The sequence below is a fragment of the Tetrao urogallus genome, assembly GCF_951394365.1.
Source record: "Tetrao urogallus genome assembly, chromosome: 20".
In the NCBI taxonomy this organism is placed as follows: Eukaryota; Metazoa; Chordata; class Aves; order Galliformes; family Phasianidae; genus Tetrao; species Tetrao urogallus.
This window is the reverse complement of record NC_136833.1, coordinates 3,091,233-3,108,167: the sequence shown is the minus strand read 5'-3', so window position 1 is coordinate 3,108,167 and position 16,935 is coordinate 3,091,233. Positions and strand designations below refer to the sequence as shown.

General features: G+C 47.8%; 2 protein-coding genes across 2 annotated transcripts; one reads left to right on the top strand and one right to left on the bottom strand.

The window, feature by feature from the left end:
• Positions 1–274: 274 nt before the first annotated feature.
• Positions 275–4,902, top strand: LAT2 (linker for activation of T cells family member 2; the record flags this gene model as incomplete). The annotated part of the gene is made up of 11 exons (XM_079544932.1): positions 275–434; positions 1,013–1,049; positions 1,944–1,987; positions 2,627–2,675; positions 2,943–2,986; positions 3,364–3,402; positions 3,816–3,846; positions 4,060–4,115; positions 4,279–4,338; positions 4,454–4,537; positions 4,817–4,902. The coding sequence occupies exons 1-11, from the start codon at positions 347–349 to the stop codon at positions 4,900–4,902; spliced, it is 618 nt and encodes a 205-aa protein (XP_079401058.1). The 5' UTR covers positions 275–346.
• A 4,877-nt stretch (positions 4,903–9,779) lies between these two features.
• Positions 9,780–16,158, bottom strand: RFC2 (replication factor C subunit 2; the record flags this gene model as incomplete). Its single annotated transcript, XM_079545264.1, has 11 exons — positions 9,780–10,070; positions 10,532–10,645; positions 11,008–11,088; positions 11,580–11,645; positions 11,992–12,149; positions 12,824–12,924; positions 13,578–13,679; positions 14,542–14,648; positions 14,997–15,038; positions 15,471–15,540; positions 16,028–16,158. 11 exons carry the CDS (start codon positions 16,156–16,158, stop codon positions 9,960–9,962), a joined length of 1,083 nt encoding a protein of 360 aa, XP_079401390.1. The 3' UTR covers positions 9,780–9,959.
• Positions 16,159–16,935: the final 777 nt, after the last annotated feature.

Sequence of the window (16,935 nt, the reverse complement as noted above, 5' to 3'; positions counted from 1 at the left end):
GCCCTGGCCATCAGTGCTGCTGTGGGGCCACAAAGCTCCCAGTGCTCGGGCTGGGGTCTGTGTGATGCCAGGGTGCATGGCTGTGGCTGGCAGCTTGGGCAGGGAAACGTTATTTATTGCTTTATATGAGTGAAGGGAGAAGGTGCAAAGCGGGGCAGAGTCCAGCTGCTGTTTCTATCGGAAATACAGATACACGTTTGGGTTGCTTTTTTTGCCTTGCTGATTATTGAACAAAAAGTACGGTCACTGCTGTTTGTGTACAGCATTGAAAGGAGGGCAGGGCTGGTTCCGGGTGGAAATGACAGCAGTTTTCACCACTGTGTTCCAGGCTGGATGAGGCCAGGCCATGGCACAGCCAGAGCTGCTGTGGGCAGCCGCTGCGCTGATGCTGCTTGGGGTGGCTGTGAGTGCCTGCGTCAGGTGCCAGCTCTATGGTAAGGCTCTGCCAAGGGCACGGGGACCCTGGGTTGCAACGGGTGGCTGCTTTCCTCCGGAGGTGTTCCCTCTGTGCAGGGTGTGCTGCTGGAGGAGAGGAGGCTCTGGGGTGGGCTGAGAGCAGCCTTTCGGTATCTAAAGGGCTGTAAGAAAGGAGGGGAAAGGAGGAGAATCTTTAATAGGGTTTGGTGTGATTTAACAAGGGGGAATGGTTTCAGGCTAAAAGAGGGGAGATCTAGACTGAGTATAATGAAGAAGTTGCTTCCAGTAAGGGTGGTGCGAGGACTGTGCAAGCTGCCCAGAGAGTTGGTAGTGCCCATCCCTGTACACCCCCAGGGTCAGGCTTGGGGGGCTGTGAGCACTGATGGGGCTGTGGGGGTCCCTGTGCACTGCAGGCAGTGGGATCAGATGGCCTTTGGGGGCACCTTCCAACTCAAACAATTCTATGGTGGCTGAGAAGCCGCAGGATGGGGCTGGTGGCCCCACTAGAAGTTTGTTCTTCCCTTTCTTGTCTCGAATGCCTGTATCACGCTTTTGCATCAAGCTTTTTTTTTTTTTTCTCTCTCTTTTCTTTCAGCTACAAAGCGAGGAAAGGACAGCAACCAGAGGAGTCAGTAAGTTCCCTTTGCTGTTGTGCTTTACCCCAAAATCTGTCTGGGAGACAGAAGTCAGAGCTGGACCTGGTGCGTGCGCTGCACAGCGCTCAGCCAGGACAGACATAATGTCAAATAATAGTATATATATATGTATATATATGTACCACTATGATGTGTCTATATTATAGGATATACAGAATGCACTTACAAATACACATCTGCACCCCAGCTGTGCTGCTGGCAGTGCGTGAGGCGATGCATCCCGATAAAGGGGAACACCATCACAAGGAATAACCCCAAATGAAGCAGTGACCACGAGGCCCGTGAGTCAGTAACTCACTGGAAAAAGGTCTGGAAAAGCAGAGAGGGCACAACCCTGCCTCATCCCGTGTGCTCCATGAGCAAAGCAATGCCCAGTGCTGGTGGGGCCACGCGGCAGATCCCTGCAGCTGCAGCACGAGCAGTGAAGGAAACACCACCATACACATGCACACCCCCTTATTTCCTTCGCTAACAGACAAACCACAGCTTAAATGATATTATGAACAGCAACGACAAAGTGCTTTTAACCCTTGATCAAGGAGCAAGCGTGGTATAAAGGAGGTCAGGTCGCCCAGCACAGGGCTCGCGGTGCCACGGGCAGTGTGTGAGGCCTCACCATGGCAGAGCACTCGCTTTGTCCTGCGTGGATGTGATGTTTTGGTGCACAAAGTGTCACGGCAGGGTTTGTCACCCTGAGCCTCTGCCCCTGGGCCGCAAGCACACCTTGACCACGGAGGCCAGGAGGAGACCCAAAGGGAGGCCTTGAGGAAGAGCATCCTCAGGGTCCCTTTGGGGCCATCTGCAGCCCTCACTCTGGTTTCCATGTTATGTGCCCAAATTCAGCTGATGTGGTGCCTCTGTTTCTTCCAGGCTGGAACGCCCGCAGCGATTTGAGGTGATTCGGTCCTACTCTGGTGAGTAGAACCCTGTGGGGAGGGGTGGTCCCAAAGCCACGTAGAAGGCACCTCTGATCCCTCTGGGCTGCTCCCACCAAATTCCATGCTTTCTTTGAGAACGAGTCACTAAAGCAACACAACTAAAGCAATGGGAGAGTGAGTGTGGGCTCTGGAAGGCTTCTGCTCATGCTGTGGGAGCGGGGCTGTGGGTGATGCAGTGACTCATCCGCCATCACCTCTCTCTGCTTCCTGCTTGCTGCACACTGACCTTTTGATTTCTGCCCTGGCCAGTGTGCTGTTGGGGTCTGCAGCAAATGTCACCATCCCCAGCTGCCAAGGCTGCCCTGCCCTGCCTAAAACAGCCCCAAAAAGTCTTTGTTTTGAGCTGAGCCAAGCTTGCAACCCAGCAGTGCATCTTGCAATTGGTGCTGAGCGTGCCAGAGGCTGCCAGACTGAGTGAATCTGGGGGAAAAGAGGAAATAAGGCAGCAATTAGGATTGTGGATCCCTCTGACGTACACACAGTGTGTTTCTCACTGCTCGTTTCCCGTTCTGGCCCTGCATTTGAGGAATAGTTTGGAAGATGTTTTGCAATGCTGGGGAGCCCACAGTGCTGGATGCTCTGTGCTCACTGCTCTCGTTTTGTTCTTGCTCCTAGCTGTGACCCAAAGGCCAGAACGGATCAAGGAACCCAAAAACTTGGCGAGGTAGGTGGAAAGCACGGGGCACATCCTAGCTATCGAAGCACCCACTTTGCTTAACCTGAGAAATCCCCCCCTCCCCATCACCACGCTCAAAAAACACCCTGCACTGATAACTGCTGCATGGCCATCCCCACCCCAAACTCATCCACTCGCATTGCTCTGTGTTTCCCGTTGCCATCAGGCAGAGCTTTTCCTGATGCTTGGTCAGAGCTGAGGTTTTAGCTCTCTTTCCCTTCAAGCCCCAGCCACAAAGGAAGCTCTTTCTTTCAGGAAAGCCCCCGAGGAGCTCAGCACCTCCTGTCACGTTGGCTTTGGTGAGCATCAGCGGCTGCAGATCCGTGCGTAGTGATGTTGCAAAATCCATTTGCAAAGCATGTGGGTGTTGCAACTCTTCCAGTAGCTGGGAGCTCCCACTGGTTGGGGGGAAAAACAGAGGCTCAGTGCCCACACCCTGAGCTGTGCTGTAAAAAAAAGTTGGGTGGTGCAAAGGTTGTTGGCAGCTGTGTATGGGGCTTGTGGTGGTCTGCACAGGGACAGCTGATAAGATCCTGAGCGTTACATGCAGGCTGCTTTGCTGCAGCTCACCAGTCTAACTTAAAGCAATAGGGGCAGACAACCTACAGCCCACCCCAGCCATTCCCCATCTCTGTGCTGCCTCGTAGCCCTCTAACATGCCTGTGCTTTGTCCCAGAGAGCAGTGCTGAGCCCCGCTACCAGAACTTCCTGACAGGTATGTGCTGTGTGGGCAGCTCTGGGTGACTCGTGATGGCCCTGTGATGGGAGCTGGCCTTTCAAGCTCTGACTTGCTGTATTTAGGCTATGCTGAGCAGCCAAGGAGGGGGGACAGAATGCTTGCAGCAGCCCCTGGCTCCCTCCTGGAGCTGGCACCAGCCCAGCGAGAGTTATTGCTGCACGGAACTGCACTCTGCTTCTCAAAATAGGGGATAATTCCCAATCTCCCTGCTGTTTTGCAGGGCCTGTCCTGGTCTGCTAGGGCTCCCAGCCCCGCTTAGTGCTGCCTTGTTGGCTTTGGGGCTTGCTGCCTGCAGGGTTGGCCACTGTGCCTATGCTCAGGAGAACTGGGGTGTTCAGGGGTTGGTGCTGCAGTGTGGTGTGTTAATGGGAATCCCTTTATGTTTGCAGAGGACTGCCTACATGGGGATGCTGCCTACGTGTAAGTGCTCTAGGTGCACTTTCCATCTCCTTTGTCACCGAGACAGCTCCTGTGTCACCCCACATAGGGCTGTGGCACTGTTGGCCCTTATCACCTCTGTGGGTGATGCTCTGTGGGGTCTGGAGGCCGTGCAGCTGCTGCCCCAGCCTGCTGCTCTCCCTCGGGCAGGGTGCATTTGGGTGGCAGAGGCTGAGCACAGCTTTCCTTCCATAGGGAGCCTATCCCACTGGATTACTACAGCCACAACAGGTTCTTCTCCCCACCCAAGGGTAAGGTCTTCAGTGCCCTCCCTTCTCCAGCAGCCAGCACAGCACGCAAAGGACAAACAGCCTCACCTGCAGGCAGCTGCCAAAAGCACAAAGCCCTGCAGGTGCCGAGGCTCCCCTGGGTCACTCACATTTCCCTCATTCCCCTTTTCTCTCTCTGCCAAAGATGAGGACTCACATTCCTATCAGAACGTTGTCATTACTGATCCTTGCAGCTCTGAGCTGGGTAAGTGTGGTGCTGTCATGTTTCGTACTGAGCCTTAATGAGATTTAGCCTCAAAGGCCCAATTTTATCTCATTTACTGTTCAGCATCACCCACCCAAACTCTTCTTACTTGCAGATGATGCAGAAGACTACGAGAACAGCGCAGCAATAGAAGTCTGGAAGGTGCATCAAGCAGGTTTGTCCTCAGCAGCTGCTCATGGTGGGCAGGGTGCTGCTGTGCTGCACTGTGCTCAGGGCCATGCAGGCATCACCGCATCTCGAGGTGTTTTCATCCACAATAAGTATCTAGGGCAGTGTGCACATCTCTGCATTGGGTGTTGCTGCGGTGATGGCTGCTATCCCACCCGTGCACTCTCTAGAGCCCAGCTCACTGCTGGTGACGTATCTGTGAATTTGCTGTGACAGGTCACACAGTGTGTATGGTGGGAGTGTTTTAAGACCGTCCCCATTGCTGATGGCTGCTTTCCATCCCTGTTAGCCACGCTGTATGCAGAGAGCAAGGATGAGGAGCCAGACTACGTTAACACAGACCCAACGATAGATGCCGTCCTGCTGTCAAAGTGAAGGTAATGGGAGCAGGAAGGCAAGGATTGTGTTTTCTCCTTGGGGAACTTGCAGTAGCCCAGAACTACTTCAGATCAACTCTGAGCCACGCACTGCAGGCAGAGCCCCAAACCCCTCTGGTTTGCAGCACAGAGGCAGAGCTCAGCAGGGGACCCCTGGAGCCCTGCTCCTGCTGCATGCTTTGCTCTGCTCTCAGCAGCAAGCTGCTGGCTGCTGATACTGAGCAGACAGCCCAAAGTTAAAGCACCTGCAAAGAGCTGCAGGAAGACTTCACACTGTGCTCATACATACATCTGTGGTGTATGCATGTATGTAACTCATGCTGGTCATCCTGCTCCAACCAGAGCCTGGCTGGGAGAGGGAATGGGACCAGTACCACTCCCCTCATGGTTTTGCTCCCTGAAAGCCTGCAGGAGCCAGCGGGATTGTCCCTGTACAGCTCCAGCCTCTGGAATTTACCTGCACAAACTGAGCAGGTCCTGCCTCTCACCACTGACCAGTGGTGGGCAGGCTCCTTGATGGGATCTTTCTGAAGCCATACAGAGCATTTCAGGTTTGCTCCCAGCATCCAAAGCACAGTCAGCCCGCTCTCCTCATAGCAGCACTTGTTACAACCTTGAGCAGCGTCTGGAGGGAGGGAGGCCAGGTCACCCTTGAAATAAAATGCAGAGGGCTGCAGCACTCACTTCTATGAGCAACCCTGCATCCACTTCTCTTCCATGAGAAATGTCAGGGATTACTTTTCTGTGCTAATTGCAGCATGTTCTGCCTGCTTTGTGCTTATCTCCCTGCTGTTTGCAGGAGCTACAAGACTCACTGTTTCCCCCTCTGATTTCAAGTGTTCTGCATGAAGTCTGAAGAAGCCCTTTGCCGAGCTGCACAAGCCCACCCAGCCAGCACGTACATCGGGAAAGAGGCGTTTTCCATCCCTCAGTCACATCTTTCCCCCAAATTGTGCCTGAGATCACACGGGACAAGTGTCATTGAAAAGAAGAGATGCTTTGCTTGAAGCCCTGACATCCAACAGCAAGGATGCGACCGGAGGAATTTCTGCCCAGCAGCAAAGCCTGCCCAGCAGCAGCACCCATGGACATGCTGAGAACTCCTGGTCCCATCTCCCTTCCAGGCCTGCGTGCTGGAAGGAGCACGGCTGCTCTGTGCAATGCTGTCTCCTGCCAAGCGTGAAATGATTCTTTAATTTGCCGAGCTGCAGTGCAGCCAACTACTTAATTTGTCAGGCTGACTCATGCACGGCGGTATTCAAAGGCAGGGATTAGGTTCTGATTTAGTTCCTACGCTCTCCTCCAGAAGCTGTTTCCTACAGGAGAGGAACTGGCAAGGCAGAGGTTGCTTTTACAGCAGCAGTGCTTCTCTGGAGCTCAATGAGATACCAGACTGTTACAAAAGCTAAGGACTAAAGAGGATTAAGCCCTCATCTGCAGCTTGTAATTCGCAGTGTCTGTGGCAGTTCTCCTTGTCTTTCCTTATCTGCTTTATAACGATACAAAGACGCTGCAACGACTGATGAGGTTTGATCCACAGCTGTCAGCCTCACAAACTGCAGCACTGTTTGAGATTTGGAACATCAGTCCTGAAGTGTAACCTCTTGGGCCCTCGTGCACTGGTCTGGCACCATCTTAGCACTTATTTATTAAAATTGAAAAGCCCTCAAAGAAAATCCAGGTTTTTCTATAGGGGTTTGCTGCAATGTGGGTGCTGTTTCTGTGATCGAGTGACACAGGCTGACTTGATAGCATATGTAGAAGTGACCCAGGGTGATGTGTGGGATCCTTCTGGGAGAAAACGTCGCTCCATGCAGCTTTATTCCTCAGAACCGTCTCAGAACTGCGCTTCAAGAAGGGACACAGCCCACAGCACACATCTCTGGGGCTGGTCAGAATGTGCAGAGAAGTGGAGGTAAGGGTGAGAGCCCTGGAGTGGGAGAAGAGGATGTCAGGTGCTTCCTGCTGTTCGTGCTCAGCTCTATTTTCAGCAGAATTGCTGTGAGTGTGGGGCCACTCTTTGTGTAGCTGCAGCAGCAGGTGGTTTGGTGTTTGGCTTGGGAAATGTACTTGTAGCTGCTACAAATGCATGCATTCCTGCTCCCACGGGACTCTAGGGACAGAGGATGCAGTGCACGATGTGCCTGTGCAGCTATAGCAGCCTGCCTTTCTGCCTGCCCCAACCCTTCCCTTCAGCTTTTGCTCACGCTCTGGTTTCTGATGTTTAAATGCTGAAACTTTGCACAAGTAGGGGACACAGCCTCACGGAGCAGACATGCTGGCTCCGCACAGGCTCATGGACAGCCAAGGAAATGAGGAGATGCCTTTGCTACTGAAACAGAGCACCTGGCCCATGAAATTGCCATTGCTGGTGTCTTCTCTGAAGAAGCTCTCACGTTTCACCAATTGCTGCAGACCACAGATTTTTCAGGATCTGCTAGAGGAAAAGAGTGAGCTGCGTTCTCAGTGATGTGCCAGGATGCTGCACCCACTTGTGGTTCATCTCATTCCCAGAGGGAGACATTAAATGCTTGGGATGTGATTAGCAGCAGTTAAAAGATTCTTGGCATGCAGTGGTAGATTCAAAGACCTCCTGGGATGTTCTATCCAACAGGTGAGTGTGCTGCCAAAAGATTAAAATGCAAGATATACTGCTCCCCTTGCTAAGCAGGGAGGGGGATTAGAGGAATTACATTTTCCTGCAATGAGGTTCCTTCATTGCCGGAATCTGAAAGCTGCAGAGTGTCAGCAGGCAGAGCAATAGATTTGGTGTACATTCCCTCACCTTTGTGGGAGTCCGAGCAAATTGCCCTCCTTCCAATCTCCAGAGCAGCCAGCTGCAGAGAGCAGCAAATCCTTCCTTAGGGTTGTAAAGCTCCTGAAGTGCTTTTCAGCCAGTGATCTCATTGTGCTGGAAGATATCCAGGCACTGCTGAGGGAAACTTAGTCGATGTTTTTAGTCTCATTCTGAAACGTGAGCTTTCTCTTAGCAGCGGGTGAGTACACACACGTGTTCACTGATTAACTGTCCTTTCAGAACTCATTTTCAGGTACGTAAGGATTTCTGGTGCTAAACCCAAACTGTCAGATCGTTGTGTTGCCTGACAGTAATTCAAAGGGCGCTGGCATCTCCCTTGGGTACACGTAGCTCTTTTTCCTCACATCAGAGAGACAGCCAAGTGAGCAATTTTCTTCCTGGTTTCAATGTTGGAAGACACATTAGAAACGTAGTTTTGGCCCAGCCACTATGGCTAATGGAGCTGGGAAGCTTTACCTAGCTAACAGAAAGCAGCAGCTCTGCACTCTCAGGGAGCAATCAGATTTGGCACAAGAGGCTGATGGCCTCTGACACCGTTCCTCTTCTAAGTGAAGGTGAGTATAACTAAATCCCCCCAGTGCTGTGGAGTATTAATTTGTAAGTGAACTGGCTCCAAAGTGGAGCTGAAAGGCACCAAGCGAATGTGCTGAAAAGAAAGCTGCTCACCAGACAGAAACAGCACCTGTGATCCTCTGAGTTTGTCACTCCTGCGCTGGCACCACCAGAGCAAACTGCTTAGACAAGGGAATATTAGCCTACTGTCTAAATAACGTGCTTTATTTAAGCTCTTGTGGACAAAAGCTGTGATGCTGTGTCTGTAATACAACGCTATAAGTCACATATTTAACAGTATTTGTGCTAGCAGTGACAAATCACTGTCAGAAAATCAAACTTACCACAGTTTGATTAATACCTAGTGAAAGGAGAATGTACTTGTGAGTGTTGTATCCATAAGAACTGTTTCCCTTATTCCATTCAGGAGCCAACTCCGAAGTGTCTGTGCTTTAACTGACAATCATCGTGATTTCCTTTGTCTTAGAGCTCTGCCAGAGGAGCTGCAGAAAGTCTTGAGGGTGCAATTTAGAATGCTACGTCTTTGCTGCTAAAACTCATCGCCCCTGGGGCTGAATCAGAGAAATGAAGGGTGTAACCAGCTGTGGCTTCTGCGCAAGGGCCAGCGTCTGGGCTGATACTGCAAGTAAAGATCAGCTTGGCACTGAAACAACATGGTGTGGGCAACGGGATGCTGGGGGTGGTAATCTTCAACAGGAGGGGTAGAGTGAAGGGCAGGTACCAGAGAGTTGTACTTCTACCGTGCTTTGTTCCACTGCTACAACCAGAATGTATGTAGGTATTTCAAGACAGCTCTGCTTAGAGATGCATATCTGACACCAGATATAGAGGTGGTCACATTAAATTTATATTTGTTTTCACTCTGCATTTCACACTTTATTGCTCCTCTGAGCTCGCAAGGTGGTTTCCAAAACCAGGCAGAGAGGAAACCATGATGCTGTAGCTTTTTTTATTGAAACTACAGTAAAATGACATTACTTAATCTGGACAATGGAGAAAAGAGAATGGAATGCAAATGCAGAGCACCTCTGAACTTACATGTTTTTAAATATTATAGATGTAGTATCTGTAATAATTAGCTGTCAATCCTAAATAATTAATCCTAAACAAGTCCTAAACAATCAGCATTAAGAAATGTGTACTGTTCTGTACTTGTTTGGTGAAATATCTTCCTTACCATCACACAAAAATAGCACCCAGAGCGGCGCCTGCACAACATGCCTTAATTGTAACCTCATTAAGGTCTCTTTCTGTGCAAAAACTTTTCCTTCTTGGCTTCAGTGAGGCCACCTCTCAGGATTAGTCAGGAGGTGTAATCATTAACAAAGGGATTAAAGTTTTGTCTCTCCTGCTGTTAAGTCTTGGTATCGTTGCCATAGGCAGTTTTGTTGAGTGTAATAGATGCCATTGCTCCTCCCTCCTGAGCTGTCAGCCCTCTCCTCTGCCCAAGTCACACAACAGGTACAAGAGTGCTTGAGTTGAAGTAGATTTTAAAGCTTTATTTGTCTAAATTAAAAAAAAAAAAAAGCAAGTTAATTTGATGATAGAACCTGGTTCTGGGATTTGGCAAAAACAGACTGACAGAATTCAGGACAAACACAGCTGCTGACCTCACACACCAGGCCTTCGCCTTCCACAACACAGGTTTCAGCCCAGTCAGGTTTCTAACTTGCTGCAGGAGCTGCAGTCTTCTGACACAGCCTGGCAAGCAGTCCAGCCATTTGTAGCAGTGAGTTCACACCTTCTGCTATCTTCATATGCGTGTAGCCAATTTCCTGGAGAGAAAAACAATGCCAAACCTTCTGTTTTGTCCTGCAGTTTGCATACGGTCCGACCGATGATGCTCCACTATATCCCTCACTCCTAAGAAACCATCTTCAGACTTGCTTGAACTTAAGAAAACCATTTGTGGCTATGGACTATTGCATTCTCACGTAGACTAATTAGAACGAGGTGTTTTTTCTTAATTGAACTTTCATTTCGCCATTTTCTTTGTAAGTTGATCTCTGAAGTGACATCTGGCATTTCTGTGGGGTGTTAGATTTTGAATGTCAAGTGACTGCTCTTATTCATAAACTAATAATGCAGGGTAAGAAAGAAAACAGTAATAACAAATACGGTTTTTTTACACTAACAAATAGCAAGCAGAAAACTCTGAGCTTGCCCTGCGATAAAAATCCCATCCTCTTTTTATAACAGACAAAAAGATCCCATAAGTAAGCAGTTTGATACTAACCTTGATAAATTCCAGCTTCAGATATTCTGGCATTTGAAAGGTTTTGCACACACGGAAGATGTTGCCAATCACGTCTTCTGGAGAGTATCCAAGTCTCCACAGGTGGGCAAGGATCTGTGCAGGCAAGAACAATCCCACATTTATCTGCAAAACCGATCCTTTGAGTCAAGCACGTTCATTTTTGAGGCAGGCACGTGCAACTGGTGAAACTACTCGTGCTGTTTATCAAACAATTTAACACTGATTCTGTTTAGTGAGTGATTTCATTACTGCTCAGGTTGTTGTTTTTGGGGTTTTTTTTTTTGCTTGATGGGTTATTCATCTGAACAAACTCCTGTAAAGAAGAGATTTCACTCAGCAATTCGGATGCATGGTTTTGCCCTTTTCATAAAGAGCAAGCAGTGCACACTCAATTCTTCAAATCAGACATTCTGCAGAGGAAAGGTGTGTCTGCACACAGAACACACAAAACCCACCTTGTATGCTTCATCAATATTTGCATTTATGCAGTGTTGTATCATTTCTTTCACAAGCAGAGGGTGAGGCTCGTCACATACCTGTATCAAACAAATATTACACTTCAAAATACTAGAACATCCCATAATTGAGCTCCCAAGTGTTCTCACCGAGCTTTTATACAGTTCAAATATTGAATCAGAATGTCTTACAATACAGATTAATTACATTTTAAGCCGTATGATACTTCTGATAACATAACAATCCTACTGTGGTAGACTCGATAGCACTGCATGAGAGCACTCAAGTAACAGACTCAAAAGTTACCAGTGTGCAATTTCCCAGCAGTTATGTGATTCACGTGCTTCGAAAGAGCAGGAAAGGCAGAAAGTCTTAGACATGCTGTTAGGGACTGCAAGCACTTCCTGCCTTTCAAAAGCCAGGCACACTTCTTTGATTATTGCCATCACTGCTACATCTATCAGTGTCTGCAAAGGGGTAAAGCACAATCAGAGTCATGTATATCTGAAGACAGGTCTCACGCAGTTGCAGTGTTGGACTTTTACCTGCACTGTTTCACAGCACTACTGACCTTAAAGACGTTTTCACTGTTTATGAAACCAAATCCAGAATACGTGGACTGTAAGTTGTTTAAGGCCTGCAAAAAGGAAAAGAAAGACTTCAGTTATTTTGTGAAGTGCTCTGCTTCTGACTGCACCCCTCAGGATGAAATATACTTCTTGGGAAATGACACCAAATACGCAGTTTTCAAGTAGGCAGCAGACTAAATGCATGCAGATTGTTTTCCTCAACAAATTCAGTATCTGATTTCCACCAATTCCCTTTTAAGGAGCTTTAAAACCTTGCAAAACCAAGCAGTTTAGTTATTCTTGTGCTGTACGTCACTTCCCCTTTGCTTTATATCCCCAGAGATGAATCTTAGAGAGTCACAACTCAAAGTTGCTTGAACAGAAGGCTTTGTTTCCCTGCCTTCCCTCTTTTACCTGTCTCATATCTCCTTGAGCTGTGAAGATAATGGCTTCTAATCCATCATCTGTATATGGTACATCCTCTTTTTCAACAATTTTCAGTAGCCTGGCAAGGATCTGTGAATCTGTCAGTTTGGTGTAACGCAGCACTGCACACCGAGACTGAATAGGCTCTGAGGACAGAGATGCAAAATTAGCATTTCCCTCTTTTCTTAACAACAAACATAAAAACATTTCATTTGGGAAGAAAAAATGTCCGTTTCCAAGCTTAACCACTCTTGATTTGTCACTTTAAGAACACGTAAAGCAGAGCGAATACAGCATCTGCTTAAGCACCACAGTCCTTCATTTGAACCCAAGTGTGTTACATCTATCAAGGACAATTTCTTTTGTTCTCCTGGTTTTCCTGGAATGTAGATGTTTATCCTACTTTAACTGCTAAACAAGAACAGTCTGAAGCTCTACAGTGTGTTCACCTACAGGCAAACTTCAAGATTGTGCTTCAGAAAGCAGGAAAACAAAAGGGGCTCAACGTCTAGTAAACAATACACCAAAAATCTAAGCTGTAGCAGAGCTGGATGGTGATTAAGCCTGAAGAAATCCGCTCTGCAGTCATGCACAGCACTTTTCATGAAAAACAGCTGTTTGGAAGGTTCATCAGCTATGCAAACGTGCTCTTCATTAGCTGTTTTACAAAGCATGAGATGTTTTTGTGGTTTGATTTTCCTGAAGTGCCGTGGCTTCTTGCAGTAAGCAGGCTCCAAGTGGTTCTGAGGACTCCTTTGGAGGTTACCCAGCAGCATGGGGAGCATGTGACCAGAACACCCAGGCACTAACAGAGCTTTACCTATGATTTTATCAGAGGCATTGCACGCGAGTGCGAAGCGCGTTGTTTTGGAATAGATTTCCATTGTTCTTCTCAATGCTTGCTGTGCTCCATCTGTCATGCTGAAGAAGAAAAGGAATTAGGACAGATTTTACCCTTCACTGACTTAAAGCTGCAGCCTAGTGACTACTTTATACAAGCTTTAAAGTTTACTTTGTGCTTTACAGTTTTTTTTTTGTGCTTTACAGTGCTTTGTAAATTACCTGGTATTTTTGATTGGCAAGCCTCAGACTTTGGCAGGCTCATGAACCAGTCACCAGTCATAATCTCAGCCAGTTATTGAGACCTCCATAAAGTTAACATGTAAAATCAAATCAAACTTAAGAGTACTGCTAAGAATACTACTATTTATATGCAGGAGGAGAAGAGTGTCCCGTTTTTATCCAGTGAAATTAAGTGTCCATGTAAGCTAGATTCTTTTCAGAGAAAAAAATGTATGAATATATATATCACTTTTCAGCCAGTGAACTGGAAGATGGTAAGATTACATCGAGCTAAATCCCAAAGTGCTTCACCCCAATATTGAGCATTTCCTTTGAATCCATGATCACAACTTAGTATGAGGAATCTTGTAAGAGTACTGTTTAATACACATTTATTTCCTCTCAAATCTTTTTTGATAGCCTGCTCAAAACATCACATACCATCCAAGACAGCAGGACAGATAGAAAACATTTCACATAGTAGCTGGGGTCAAGAAAAAAAGACAGTGTACCTGTCAGCTTCATCGAGGATGATGATTTTGTGCCGACCTTTTGGAAGTGTGACCTTTTGCTGAGCAAACATTTTGATTTTGTTTCTCACTACATCAATGCCTCTGGAACAACAATTGAAGTCATTTATGTTCAGTCGGGTGAAATTCCATAACAGCTTTCATTCAGCAGCCACAGTGGCTGGACTGCTCCTGTGCTCCCCATTCTTGCACTGTTCATTTCCATTCAAAAGTAAGCAGTCAGCTGTGCCAGGACAATTATTGTGAAGCTGTGCTAGCACAACATGGATCCCTTCCTAAAGTCCCAGCAAAGACTTACTTTTAAAAATAAAGGATTTTATTTTTTTGTTCTGTTTAGAATATGCATGTTATGCCACGATTTGTGGAAGAGCTATGGAACTAAAAAGGCTGGTATAAACTACTGCATTCCTAACCCTCTATGAAATGTCCTCAAAACAGTGTCTGCTACAGAATTTGGGAAATATAATCAGCCTTTAGTGCCTGATTGCTGCAGAAGAGTCAGTGCCTTCTACATACCTAACATCCTTATCCTACAGTTATTCCCAACTGCCCTTACAGTCTTAATTTCTATCGCTTCCCCTTTTTTTTTCCTAAGCACTGAAGGGGTTCATTATAAATAACTCATTCACTTTTCATTAGGAGGATCTTCACAGATGCAGGAAACATAACTCTGAAGTAAATTTGAGAAGACAGTACTACTATGTATTCTGCACTCCATCTGTTTATATTTTTTTACATGGCAGTTCCTGCCGAGTTTATAAAACATCAAGTGATAATATCTACAGTGCTAGTTGGACACCAAAAATCGCCTAATTTTGAGTTGGAAAAACTACATTAAAGTAGTAGGGGCCTTACTGTAATATTATCAAGTTGGCCTGAGTTCAACTAAAAATAAAAATGGATACTTGCTTCTTCATTAAGCTTGATAAGGCTTATTCCTTCTCACCTGTCATTTGAGGCATTCAGCTCCAAAACAGCATCCTTTAATGCAGGGCCAAGCAGAGCACGAGCCAAGCAGAGGATGCTGGTGGTTTTTCCCGTTCCAGGGGGACCCTGGAAGTACAATTGCTGATGAGTGCCAAGCCATTTCCTAACCTGTAGCCTCTACAATGCTCCCCACTCATGAAAATCAGCTGCAGTCACAGCTAGAAGTGACCTGAGCTCAGGATCCTGCCTCCAGCAGCAGAGAAGCACAAGACATGCTTCAATAGGCACCCAAGGGCCGAGTTAGTTTTCAGTATTTCAGTAACAGAAGGTTGTTTACTTGCTGTGTCTTTTGCTGAAGATAGTGCTCTGCAACCATACCATCTCTTTCAGTGGTACCACAGTGCAAATCTACACTGCTCATGCCTGGATCTCTGGACTGGGACTGACACAGCCAAATGCCACAGCAATACTCACCGCAATGATAATATTTGGGACATTCCCTTCTTTTGCAAAGACCTAGGAAAGAATAACAACAACAAAACACCTGTGTAAGAACACAGAGGGAACAAAGTTTCCAGTTCTATTCCATTTTAATCTTAAGAAAGAGCTGCCATGTCTCTTCTCTCCTGCTTTCATTATTTTTTTTTAAATCTTGCTGCTTCCATGCTTTCTTCCAGCTAAATGTCAGTCCCCAAATTACTACAAGGCACAACTTCTAAAGCTGTATTTAAGCTGTGGCCAATTTGCACAGCACCCCGAGTACAGAAGGCGTATTTTTTTGGAATACTGATCAGATTTGTCCTAAGACTTGTGACTTCTAAAGAAATTCAGAAAATTTGTTGTCCAAATGTTCAGAGACGGAAACGTGGAAGCTCTGTTTCTGCTCTGGGGATGGATGCAAAATGGCATTTTTTCATCTCACCCATGAACAAACAAGCAGCCACACACCTCCAGCCTGCTCACTGTATCTTCGTTTCCAACTACTTCACATAGTTTCAGAGGTCTGTATTTTTCCACCCTGTAGAAATAAAACCCAAGCACTGAGGCACATCTAACCGAACTTTAACAGTGCCCTACACCGCTGGAAAAGGAGATTAAGATTACACGGGGCATTAAGACAACATGGGACAAAGATAACAGGAGGTGTCTTTGATGCGAACGCTGCAAGGATGCCAAGAGCAGCATTTCGCAGCACAAACTGTCTGAAAGTTATTTTATTTTCGCTTTCTTAAAGGAAAAGATGGAACCCCGCGCGCAGCCTGCGGGGCGCACAGCCACCTTCCCGCCAACGGCACGCCCCGCCCACTCACTCCCGCCATAGGCCACTCTACGCCCCGCCCTCCACTTTCTCCATAGGCTACACCACGCCAAGCCCCGCCCCCCATCGCGCTCCGCACCAATGGCCGCGCCGCTCGGCCTTTCTTCCCACCCCCAGCTCCATTTCCCTCAGCTCCGCGCGGCCGCCCGCGCTCTCTCCCGAGGAAGCGGTTCGGCCTGTATCTCACCAGGGCAGCTCGTAATGGCCGCCGGCAGCAGGGGCGGACCCCAGCGTGTCGGCTGGCCCCCGCTTCTCAGCAGCCGCGGGCCCGGCCTTCTCGTCCTCCGTGACCTCCACCACTTCTTCCTCGTCCTCCATCGCGGCGGCTGCAGGCCCGGCCCGCTTTCCCGCCGCCTCCGTGAGGGACGGCCGCGCTGCGGGCCCGCCTCGTGGGGCGTGGGGGAGGCAGGCCGTAGGGCGGGGCTCTGCGGGGAGCCGTGGGTTTGAGAGGGGATTTGTGAGTGGTCAGCGGGCTTTACGCGGCCTGAGATAAGTGTGGGTTAACCTCGTCTTCCTTAAAGTAGGAAATTAATTCAAGATGTAACCGTGTGATGTACAAGGACAGGGCAATTGGCTTTATTTCCCCAGCGTTCAGAACGTTTGTAACGCGAATACCACATGAATACGTTGCTGTCCTAACGTTCAGGCTGACTGCGTTACTCTTTTCCTTCGGATATAACTTGCTGCAGTGTTCAGCAGGAGCCGATGTGAGGCAGTAAAATATTGCAGCTGCATACAGCGCTGTTGGTCGTAAAAGCCTGTCAGTACAGCACACGAGTCATGCTTTGATTTCTTGCCAAATTAAACAGTTGTTATGCTCTTAGGAAGTACCAGCCTCTGGATAAGATATAATTTTCCTGGCCAGGGTTAATTCTCCCACTGTACATGCAGGATTACTGCTGATAAGGGCTGGTTGAAAGACTATTTGTGAGAATTGATGCAGAGTGCCTGATGACAGATTTCTGTGATGTGTTTCTGCTAACCAATTACAATATGTGTTTGTTTGCAGATTAGCCTTCCAAAGCACTGCACCCTCTGCATAGGCAGTGACTCCTCGCGTATCCGCAGTGGTTCTATAGCTTATAGCGCAGGTAT